The sequence below is a fragment of the Lissotriton vulgaris genome, chromosome 9 (genome assembly GCF_964263255.1).
Source record: "Lissotriton vulgaris chromosome 9, aLisVul1.2, whole genome shotgun sequence".
Classification (NCBI taxonomy): Eukaryota; Metazoa; Chordata; class Amphibia; order Caudata; family Salamandridae; genus Lissotriton; species Lissotriton vulgaris.
In genome coordinates, this window is record NC_141697.1 from 1,185,766,168 (window position 1) to 1,185,778,704 (window position 12,537).

General features: G+C 41.7%; 1 protein-coding gene across 1 annotated transcript in view; it reads right to left on the reverse strand.

The window, feature by feature from the left end:
- The window catches only part of PLXND1 (plexin D1), a 313,125-nt gene that overhangs the window by 54,248 nt on the left and 246,340 nt on the right, over positions 1 to 12,537 (reverse strand). The window contains exons 26-28 of the mRNA XM_086939243.1: positions 12,317 to 12,463; positions 6,773 to 6,929; positions 5,002 to 5,102 (exon numbers count right to left, since the gene is read on the reverse strand). Of these exons, the coding sequence (XP_086795369.1) occupies positions 5,002 to 5,102; positions 6,773 to 6,929; positions 12,317 to 12,463 (405 nt within the window). The remainder of the gene's footprint in view (positions 1 to 5,001; positions 5,103 to 6,772; positions 6,930 to 12,316; positions 12,464 to 12,537) is intronic.

The window sequence follows — 12,537 nt, forward strand, 5'->3', positions numbered from 1 at the left end:
TGAGCTAAGAAGCCTTTGGACGTGTTATATTCCTAACAGAGAACGCGACTGTAGGGACACGCTTCTGAGACGTTTGGCCATGAAAATCGTACCGTGACACCTGATGAAAACTGATGAGATTTGACTCCCCATAAAGGATAATAGTTGGCCATTTGAAGACTTGGAAATATCAACATCCTATTAATTACAGTTATAGACTGAGGGCGATAAATTAAATAGGACCCTGCTTATATGACAGAAAAAAACAGTAGTCTTGAAAAAGATGGTATAATCACGATATTCCATCGAAACGCGTCAACGCATCTTTCTTGTACAACCAAAGATACCAGCACTTTATAATCACAGATTCAAGCATTGTGTTTTACAAAGTGTAAATATAGGTTATTGAGTGTACCAATTGTTTTGTACAAACTGCATGTCTTACTAGTCTCTGTCTTATCCTAGTATTAAGCGGGTCATAATCTGTGGTATATGAGTTTGATTTTACTGTACTTCCCTTGTATTATATCAGTTAATTGTTTTTATATATTGTGTACATTGTATGTTTTTATCTGGTATTTAATTGACTTTTGTGTATGAAATAAAACTGATATTTCTTTTTAATATGTTGTTGTTATCTGATGATTAGTATACATTTGTACCATATTGTCTAGTTAGATCAAGGGGATCTATTTTCCATGGTGTTGACTACCTGCAAGGAATTGGACGCAGGGCTCGGCCGTCCTGTAGCCAAACCTATGTTGCGCTTGGCCAATGTTAGTGCGTGTGTGGGGTTCGCATTACACATAATAATAAAATATTACTTTATGTTTAAAAAATCAAGAGATTCACTCAATAAACAAAGGTTAAAGTAAAGTTATAGTTAAGTATTGAAATAATAAAAATAGAAGAAAAAACCAAGAGATAAAGGGATGTTATAGTTAGGTGAAAATGTCAGTTAAAACATACTGTTTGAAAGTAACAAAACCACTGAAATTCACCGGCATAGTTATCTGAATTAACTTTAACTCATTCCCTACAGTGACTATAACTCACACCCTCGATTTGCACTGCTAATAACCTCCCATATTACATCACTTGTGACATGTTCTATGACATTACTGATAACAAGACATTTACATTTAACCCCTTGCCCGCGGCCGGAATTCCGCTCCTGTGCGGCACATTCCGATCGCGGGCGTGGTCATGACGGCTGGGAGCCGTCATCAGCACACGAGCACTGTGTGCCATGACGGCTCCCAGCCGTCATCAGCTTCGAAGGGGTTAAAATGACATAATTGATGACCGCACTGTGTATGGTGGGGGGCTCAAGGTAAAGTTACTTTAGGGCATGACTTACAGTTACCAGAGATAAGTAGAACTGCTGAATTTCAGTGGTTTTGTTAGTTTAAAACAGTATGTTTTAACTGATATTTTCTGTTTTAGGTCTCGGCTAGAAGCGAGCGAAGCTCGCTCTCGCCAGAGACCTTATTGTTAGCGGCTCAGCTTCCCAGGAGGACAGCACTGGCCGCGCGCGGCGATTTGTTAAGGCCACGCGCACGAGAACGCGCTCGCGGCCAGGTGCTGTCCTCCTCGAAAGCTGCCTCCCTTCCCCGTGCAGGGCGGGCCGCCGCGCTGCCTGCGGCGACCCGGAAGCATTGACGGCCAAACCGGAAGTAGGTGCTGTCCCGCAGAGCACCGCTTTTCAACTCTCTGCTCCTCATTGCCGGAGACGGCTTTTCTTCCGTAGCAGCGTGTTTAACTAAAAGAAAATCTTCCCCTTTGCCCTACCAGCCCAAATCATAAGTGCTCCTCTCTGTGCCTCTGGCAACGTTTTTTTGATTGAAGGAACAACTCTTCATGCGACTAAGGACCCCCACCTCTGTGTACACGAAGAACACTGACTTTCCTTCAGCACCCCAACAGTACCACTTCCTGTACAGCACGGAATGTACCTCATTAACACAAATGTTATCCCTGACTGTCCCGGTGTCCCAGTGAAGCACTGACACTGCAGTAAAGGAACAGTCAGTCAAACTCCAAGATACCCTGTCTGTGCCCAAGAATCACCATGAGCATGCTACACTCTACACCAGCCTAGCGCCTTCGATAGACAGACTCCACGGCACGCACAATCCACCCACTCCAACTGCAGGACCTACACTCCACGTCCACCAGTGTGCTCGATTGCTCGGAGAGCCCAGCTTAGCCTAAAACTTTGTCCGGCAGTATAGCAAATTTCGGCGTTGCAGAAGCAAAAATGGAACAGACTAAAGCAATCAAGCACCCTGAAAGCCACACACAGTGAAAATGATGTGTAGAAAGGAGACAACGATAGCAAAGGTAACTTGCTACGACAGTTTTGCTGCTTATTCTGAAGCCCAGAGACAATACCAGATTTGTTTCTTTGCCTAGTAATATAGACTATTTTTGTCATTTTCTATTATGTAATAAACAGTTCACAATTCGAGGAAAATATGCGTAAATTAACTATACGTTTTGAACAGATACAATTCCTCAACATTGTTGGATATAATAATTAAAACAATAAACGTATGATGTATTTATTGAACTTATTCACAATTAGAAACAGGATTTTCTTTAAGAGAACACCACACATAACAATTCCAAGATGGCCGCGACTCGACCGTCTATTGAGTAGAGACAGCGCCAGGCTTTTCGCTGTCAAATTTGGGGGTACTATTTAATTCAAAACACAATGCACGTTCCATAAATTATTATAGACTATTACAATCAAATAGAAAACATTTAATGAACCACTGCAGATATAGTGACTTCTATTAGAACTGAATTTGTGAGTGAGTAGTGAGTGCAGAGTAGTGAGTGTAGAGTAGTGAGTGCAGATTGCAGAGTAGTGAGTGCAGAGTAGTGAGTGCAGAGTAGTGAGTGCAGAGTAGTGAGTGCAGAGTAGTGAGTAGTGAGTGCAGAGTAGTGAGTGCAGAGTAGTGAGTAGTGAGTGCAGAGTAGTAGTGAGAGCAGAGTAGTGAGTAGTGGGTGCAGAGTAGTGAGTAGTGAGTGCAGAGTAGTGAGTAGCGAGTGCAGAGTAGTGAGTGCAGAGTAGTGAGTAGTGAGTGCAGAGTAGTGAGTGCAGAGTAGTGAGTAGTGAGTGCAGAGTAGTGAGTAGTGACTACAGAGTAGTGAGTGCAGAATAGTGAGTAGTGAGTGCAGAGTAGTAGTGAGTGCAGAGTAGTGAGTAGTGAGTGCAGAGTAGTGAGTGCAGAGTAGTGAGTAGCGAGTGCAGAGTAGTGAGTAGTGAGTGCAGAGTAGTGAGTAGTGAGTGCAGAGTAGTGAGTAGTGAGTGCAGAGTAGTGAGTGCAGAGTAGTGAGTGCAGAGTAGTGAGTAGTGAGTGCAGAGTAGTGAGTAGTGAGTGCAGAGTAGTGAGTGCAGAGTAGTGAGTGCAGAGTAGTGAGTAGTGAGTGCAGAGTAGTGAGTAGTGAGTAGTGAGTGCAGAGTAGTGAGTGCAGAGTAGTGAGTGCAGAGTAGTGAGTAGTAAGTGCAGAGTAGTGAGTAGTGAGTGCAGAGTAGTGAGTGCAGAGTAGTGAGTGCAGAGTAGTGAGTGCAGAGTAGTGAGTGCAGAGTAGTGAGTGCAGAGTGTGAGTGCAGAGTAGTGAGTAGTGAGTGCAGAGTAGTGAGTAGTGAGTGCAGAGTAGTGAGTGCAGAGTAGTGAGTAGTAAGTGCAGAGTAGTGAGTAGTGAGTGCAGAGTAGTGAGTGCAGAGTAGTGAGTGCAGAGAGTGAGTGCAGAGTGTGAGTGCAGAGTAGTGAGTAGTGAGTGCAGAGTAGTGAGTAGTGAGTGCAGAGTAGTGAGTAGTGAGTGCAGAGTAGTGAGTAGTGAGTGCAGAGTAGTGAGTGCAGAGTAGTGAGTAGTGAGTGCAGAGTAGTGAGTGCAGAGTAGTGAGTGCAGAGTAGTTAGTAGTGAGTGCAGAGTAGTGAGTAGTGAGTGCAGAGTAGTGAGTGCAGAGTAGTGAGTAGTGAGTGCAGAGTAGTGAGTGCAGAGTAGTGAGTAGTGAGTGCAGAGTAGTGAGTGCAGAGTAGTGAGTGCAGAGTAGTGAGTGCAGAGTAGTGAGTGCAAAGTAGTGAGTGCAGAGTAGTGAGTGCAGAGTAGTGAGTGCAAAGTAGTGAGTGCAGAGTAGTGAGTGCAGAGTAGTGAGTGCAGAGTAGTGAGTGCAGAGTAGTGAGTGCGTAGAGTAGTGAGTGCGTAGAGTAGTGAGTGCGTAGAGTAGTGAGTGCGTAGAGTAGTGAGTGCGTAGAGTAGTGAGTAGTGAGTAGTGAGTGCGGAATGCAGAGTAGTGAGTGCAGAGTAGTGAGTGCAGAGTGAGTGTGCAGAGCAGTGAGTGCAGGTGCAGAGTGGTGTGTGCTGTTGAGTGCAGAGTGGTGTGTGCTGTTGAGTGCAGAGTGGTGTGTGCTGTTGAGTGCAGAGTGCTGTGTATTGGCAATGTAAATGACAATGCCATTTATTTATTATTTAAAGAAAAAAAAGAAATGTCATGAGCAATGCCAATAGCTCCACCTTTAATGATGCCGAGACCATTGCATTGTAAATGCTTGTTTAACTGATATTTCCACCTAACTATAACATCCCTTTCATCTTTGAAAGGATTTTCTTCTTAGTCCCCTTGTAGAGATGTGATCAACATTGCTGAGCAGGCAGAATCTGCATGGACGCTGCCCTCTTGTCGGCTATTGTTAGTAGATTGTCTTGTGTGAGGACCAGTGGTATTGCTCTTCATTGTTGACAAGGAAATAGGACAGGTGACATTTAATGAACACATACATTTCCTTAATCTGGTGTATTTGTGCGGTAGGACACCAGTCTCAGACCCGGAGTAATCATGAATATTGGCTCAAAAGTCCTTTAAGAGTAATGAGTGTGGGTGACTGCCTTTGCAGTAGTATTGCCAAGACCCTCCTAAACAGACCTGTGTTCCTCAATATCTAAAAGCTCCAATGCCTGTCTCGTATCAGTTATGAGCAGACCTGAACATCCAACTGAATACTATACCTGATAATGCGCTAACGTGTTGAGTTTCTTCCTCCCATCTTCCATCAACGAGGTGTCATCAAGGTCCCGCAGGATGTAGCTGCCCGTAGAAGCAAACCATTCTAAGATGGGAGAGACAGCAGGGAATAATAATCTAACATCATTAAGTCCTTTGGCTGTCAAAACGTAATCAAGTAGCAGACCTTGTGCTGACTTTTAAAGGCTAGAGAGTCTACTACACAGGCAGCACTGGGGTTACAAATCATCCACTATACAAGTTGCAATATTTCTATTTCCGTGTATATAAAAACACATATTATACACTCATTACTTACAGAAATTATATCATATTTATTAATCAAATTATTTTTGAGAATCATGGATTTCAACCAATGGGTGGTGCAGTTTTTAAATGACATGTAATCAGAAATAGATACTAAGTAATGGGTGTATTGTGCACAATAAAGGCTTTGTGTGTGGGGTGATAGTGAGATTTTCAAACCACTGACTCTCTAGCCCCATGCCTTATGTTCATGCCACCAGAATCTCCTGATAGCATTAGAGAATTATATTACAAGGTAACCCATCAAACATGGTGCCATAGTAGCATGATGTGAAAAAGGCATGCCTATAATAAGTATGGGGAGAGTATACTTATTTTGTTGTACTCTTTAAAGCAAAAATCCTTTGCATGCCAGTATGCATATGCTACAAGGAATAAAGTACTACTTGCTGTACATTATAAGGTTATTGCAATTCACCAAGGAGTTCCATAACCCTATAGAGGAACAAGACCAAAGGTTGAGTTCCTTTATAAGGTTAAGAATTCCGAGGTAACTTGTAATATCTTTACCATTTACACCAGGGGATACTTTACCTCATATAATACATGGTCACACCATCACCTTTCCCACAAACCACTTAAAACTTTGGTGCGTAGCTCTTTCATATGAATGAGCGAGCATATTTGCAAATATGAAGAATAAAAATAATACCTCTAATGCAAAATTAAACACATCAAAAAACGCTTAGATATTTGTTGCAAACATATGTTAAAAACAGTTGAATACAAGACAGCTTAGAAAAAAAGCTGCAGCACCTCAAATGTGTAGAAACATGCAGAAAGATTCTAGCGTTTCTCTATTTAAGGAGTGCAAAAAATAACATAGTTTCTCTGCTTGCCATTGTAAGCTATTAGTAGAGCAGAGGAATATGTACTGCGCAATTTGGACCTTTTCTAGAATTTGCACTTTAGGCATTCTCCAGATTATGTACTCTAGACATCCTGAATGAGTACTATAAATCCTTTTCCAGATAGTGTAGTATCTATCCTAGGTTGTGTACTATAGATCTTTTCCAGAATGTGTACTAGGGACCTTCTACAGGTAGTGTATTATAAACATACAAATGTGTACCAAGAACCTGCTCCAGAAATTGTAGTATAGCCCTTTTCTAGAATACGCTTTAGAGACCTTCTCTAGGTTGTGTTATAAAGACCTTATCCAGAAAATATACTATGAACCTTCTCTAGAATGTGCAGTATAGACCATCTCCAAAATGCCATAATGTTTATTATGTTATGGTAGGTATGCTCAGAAGTGCTAAGTTGCACAGAAAAGGATGTCCTGATTAACTTGGACTCTTTGGTACATTAGCCACTGCCCTAGGTCTGCAACTTCTGTGCTTATCAGAAGCATCAAAGACAGTACTTTCAGGCCAGACCAGGAAGGTACTCAGAATACAAAGGCTATCCACATGTGAGGGACTGCTTGAGGCTCCTTGGTCCACTCACCAAGCTCCACATCCTCCACTTTGGGCCACTGAGAGAATGGCAGGTTCTTGCAGAAGGCCTCCAGGATCTTCTCCTTCATCTGGCTGATTGAGTCCATATCCATCACCCGCACAGTGAGCGAGTCCATGCTGCAGCCTTGGAAGGACACGTTCAGGTTCTGGGAGGAGGAGAAGAGGCCGCGTGTGAGATCAGAGAGGACTGATTTTAAAGAGTCACAAACATATCCCTTATACACCATTGGTCAAGCAGATACGCCCAAGGAGAGATGCTTTGTAGTTTGAGCTGTTACGTATCCTGATAAGGATGATATACACCGACCCACTCCTTACACCTACCCTAACTAGTCTAAAGTGTTACATTTTGCTGTAGTTCTAACTACATTTTTTTGTTTCACTACCCTGAACTATATATATAAACCTGTCTAAGCTGCAACATTCTCAAAACATACCTGCTGCATCACACCCCAGCAATCAACATGCCGCATTACATAACAATAACTTTCAGCCTATCCTGATAGTTTAGCCAACTTAACCAAGCATGCTGGCCTCTCTAGGCCTATATCTGAGAAAAGTGAAACTACAAGTCCCAGCATGCTTAGATATGTTACTAGTAATGGCTGAAAGTTGGTTTTATAAGAAGGAAAGGGCTGCCTGCAATTCCACACAGATCATCTTCAAACAGGATTATATATGTATGCCATTGCTCAACATATTTTCCAAACTCTTCCATTGTTTTTCAAAGCTGTTCTCCATTAATTTAACCTTAGACCCCATATCCTGCCATACATTAGTTTACACTTTTAAAGCTGTGTAGTCTCCAGTGAACATTAGCATCAATATATTTGCGGGCAGTACGTAAACACTGTCCCTGAAAACTGAAGTGGAATAGACTTTATATCTGGAGAATTCAGAGCAAGGCAGTCCCGTTGAAAGGCAGGCCGCAATGGGGCGCAGTCAGTTGCGTGTTACCTTACATGTAACTGTGCCCCAGCCCTGCTTGTTTTTTTACAGGCACCACCACAAAGTCTGACATGTGCCCAACTCAGCCCCAGTCCTATCACAGAAGCAATGGCCTGAAAAATACACTCCAGATTTACCAAAAGGCAGGGCCACAAGGATTATAATTGTATTTATATAGCACTTTCTAACCTAATGAGGTTCTGAAGTGCTTTGCAGTGAGTAGCACGCTACTCCGGAACCCAAAAAGGATTAGTGGTGGGTTAGTATAGGGAACTATGTGTTAATTTGAGCGGTGAACATGTGAGTCTGGATAGAAGGTCAGAGCATGGCGGTCCAGCACCTTACGTTACAACGTGTCGTGGCCTTAATATCATAGTAGCAAATCGGTGCACTGGGTCTGGATGTGACCTACATGTATCCCATAGAGGCGGTATACATACCACCACAAACAAATAAACACAAATGACCCTACACTCGAAAAATACAAGTGTACTATTTGTGAAGGCAGTTATACACCATAGTATAAAGGCAGAACAGAGTATAAAAGATTGCTTCCCAATTGAAAAAGAAAACGGTCTAATTTTGATTGTAGACAAACGTTGTCTTTATTCTTTTAATCCATAAACTTAATTCTTTAAAATACAGATGCACAATGGACAAGACTGCCAACGCGTTTCGTCCCTCTTGGGACTTCTTCAGGGCTCAAAAGATTTTTCCATATTTTCTGTATTTTATAATTCATGTATGATGTTCAGAGCAGCAACAGTACATGGATTGTTTTATCGTTTTTCTTTTTGCTCAGTATCACATATCTATAAGTAAGAGGAGTCAAGCATCCACAGGATATCCGCAGGGGAGCCCTCCGACACTTGATTTAGATTCTGAGGAACAGAATCACGAGGGGATACAGCCTTGAAACCGAACACGTGGGCTAATAGTTGAGGTCTGAAGTTGAGCTCACATAGCTGCCACATTTCCCTGAGTCTTGCAGTACAGTTTTAGGTCGTCTTATGTTGTGTATATTGTTACATTGGGAGAGCCTAGCATATTGCGTCCTGTGGATGCCTGGCTCCTCTTGCTTGTAGATACGTGATACTGAACAAAAAGAAAAACGATAAAACAATCCATGTACTTTTGTTGCTCTGAACATCATACATGAATTATAAAATACAGAAAATGTGGAAAAATCTTTTGAGCCCTGAAGAAGTCCCAAGAGGGATGAAACGCGTTGGCAGTCTTGTCCAGTGTGCATCTGTATTTTAAAGAATGAAGTTTATGGATTAAAAGAAGAAAGACAACGTTTTTCTACAGTGAAAATTCGACCGTTTTCTTTTTCAATTGGGAAGCAATCTTTTATACTCTATTCTGCCTTTATACTATGGTGTATAACTGCCTTCACAAATAGTCCACTTGTATTTTTCGAGTGCAGGGTTATTTGTATTTATTTGACATGTGAGTCTGTTAGTTGAATTGAATAGGATGGTGGAGGGATTGAAGAGGGAAGAGTCTAGAACCTGTTTTTGGGAGATCATAGTAGTAAGACCCCTGACAAGGCGTCAAAGTGCTTTTCGGCAACTATTTGATTCTGCAGCCATCTCTTTTTCTGTTTAATTATGGATTTACCGCACTTGCTACATAATATACCATCTTTTGCATTATTTTAAGTTTTCAATAAAACATTGTTTCTAGTTCAACTGGATCAATAGTTAATAACAAAAACTGTGTCTCACTTGGTGACATGCACTGGGAAGACCCTTTGCAAAGTTTGACTGGCCCCTTTTCTGCTGTTGTATATTGTAATCAGGTGTTAAATGTTACTAATTGGGTGAATCAGTGTTAATGATCACAGGGAAGGGGTCTTTAGTTTTGTGAATGTGTTTATTCCACTTTTTCAACTGCCACAACTGATATTTTGTTTCAGAAGTTGCAGAACTTTGACAAACAGACGTGGGGAGCAACGGGGAGCCCAGTATGTGGGTGAAAAAGCATTCGAGGCCCTGCCTGGCCCGCTGCGCTTTACATTGGGCCAAAGCTTCGTGTATATAATTCAGTGAGCAGCAGCTGGAATCACTTACGGCCACTTGAGAGTGATTTACAGATGTGGCCGTAAGAGGGAGGCGGATGGCCCAGGAGCCTAACAGAGAGAGAGTGCCAACGAGTGCGAAAGTGAGTCAGTGACTAAAGGCGGGGGTGTGAGAAGTTGCGAAGCTTTCCCTCCATAACTTCATGAAGTTTTTTTTTTACTTCTAAATCTTTATGTTTTTCGTGGAGTTTTCGAAGTCTTGAAAAATATAAGTGGAAGAAGGAAGCTTCTTCTCAAACTAGGTTTGCTGGAGGAAAATGCTTTATTAAAAATTAACCTGGGGCAAATTTCACCCCCTGCCCATGTGCCTTGATGAATTTTAAAGCGTTTCCTATCCTTCAATAAAGGTTGAGTGAGTAGTATTGATATTTGTTGGTTATTAGGACATCGATAAACCCAATTCCAGTCCCCCCCCTCAATGCTGGGGTCTCACCGCATTCCTTGTGGAATGTAGAACATGGAGTTCCATACGTATTTAGGATAATACCTATCAGCACGTTTTTCCTTCCGATATAGCAATCATGGTTCCACGGAAATGTGTTTTGCGTGTGGACATTTTCCATTATGCGCACAAAGTACCTACTTTGTAAAGTGCAAAATGGACATTTGCCAGAATATGCTATAAGTGCTGTCTCAAGAATGTGTACTGTGAAGCGTCGCCAGAATGTGTCCGACAGACCTCTTAAGAATGTATGCTGGAGGCCTTGTCCAGAGTGGGCACTATGGACCGTCTTCAGAATGTGTGCCATGAACCTTGTATATACTGTGTACAGTGGCCCTTCTAGTCGGTAATATTGACCTTCTCATAGGCACTACAGATCTCTTCCAGAGTGTTTACTAAAGACCTTCTCCAGAATGTGTGCAAAAGGTCTTCTAAATGGTTACTATGGACCTTCTCCAGATTGTGTACAACAAACCTTCTCCAGAATGTGTCTTCTATTAGGTACTATGGACCTTCTCCAGACCGTGTACAACAAACCTTCTCCAGAATGTTTGCAGTGGGTACTATGGACCTTCTCCAGATGGTGTACAAAAAACCTTCTCCAGAATGTGTGCAATGGGCCTTCTATTGGGTACTATGGACTTTCTCCAGATCGTGTACAACAAACCTTCTCCACAAAGTGGGCAATGGGCCTTCTAATGGGTACTATGGACCTTCTCCAGATCGTGTACTACAAACCTTCTCCAGAATCTGTGCAATCGGCTTTCTTTTGGACCTTCTCCAGATCGTGTACAACAAACCTTCTCCATAAAGTGTGCAATGGGCCTTCTAATGGGTACTATGGACCTTCTCTAGATCGTGTACAACAAACCATTCTCCAGAATGTGTGCAATGAGGTTTTTCTATACGTACTATGTCTTTTCTAGAATACATACCATGGATCATCTTCAGAATGTATCATATAGGCCTGGTGTAAAACATGTACCATAGATACTCTCTAGAAATGCGTGCAATAGGCCTCCTCAAGAGTATGATGGGCCTTCTCCAGTATATTTTTAGGCAATCCCTTAGTGGCTTAAATATATATGTAGAGACGTCTCCTCCAGAATGTTTTGGTTGGTAAAATATAGGTACATTAAACCTCACCCTACAATGTACTTTGACAACCCACAACAGGGTATGAAACAATATATAAATCCTACAACACACTGTGCGCTTTCGGACTGTCTTACCTTGTATTTGTACATTGGCTCCTGAAATTGTACTTTACACTTTCCCCATAACTCCACATTTTCTGCTGCAAGGTGTATTTTCTGAAACTCTTGTTACAATCTCTGTGTCCTGGACATTATATTGCATGTGTAAGCTATACGTCAGCATCTTATGAAACTTACATGTAGTCGGATGAAAACTGAAATCTGAACTCTAGGAGCCGGGTTGTAATCTAATCACCATTATTTAATGAACTTCATTATTGTGCCTATTAACAACATAACTTGTCATGTGTCCTGTGTAGAATAGTGTGATTTATGGGCATAATTCAGAGGTTTGGCAACAGAACATTGTCACAATATTGTCTGGCATAACATTGTGTCCTACATATTGTCTACAAAAATAGAGCCCCACTGGACATAATATTAGAAAACCTACATCCAACGCACCAAGATTTTTGTAAACGATATTTAAGACTTTATATTTATGGCAGTTAATATTTCTGTATACAATAATAAGGGAAACCGTATTTATGTCAGAGTATATTTCTGTATACGATATTTGTAATGCAATATTTATGTCAGACAATATTTCTATAAGGAATATTTAGGATATGGTCTCTATGTCAGCCATTTCTGTGTACTATACTTAGCAGACAATTTATTTTCCAGACAATATTTCTTTGTAGGATATTTTAGACTCCATATTTATGCCAGACAATATGTCTGTATTTGATGTTGACATACAACCCCATTTAGAAGGACCATGTCTAATCAACGCATGGGAAAGACATGCAGTTGTCTTCAACCCGCTCCAGGTGAAGCCTGCAGTTGGCCCCTGTCTCTTACCAGTGGCTTGGCCTCGATGTTCTCCCTTAGAAGCCATTCCTCATTCAAGGTGTATCGGGCCTTCCCGGTCAGCGCATCGATCGATCCCTTGTTCACCTGTTGCTTAATAGCACAAAGAAGCAGGAAGAAGGGCTCGCCCACGGTCTCCTAGGAACAAATGGGACAACCACAAGTCAGGCGAGAAACATAATAACTATAAGAAGCAGGATGGAAGTTAAGAT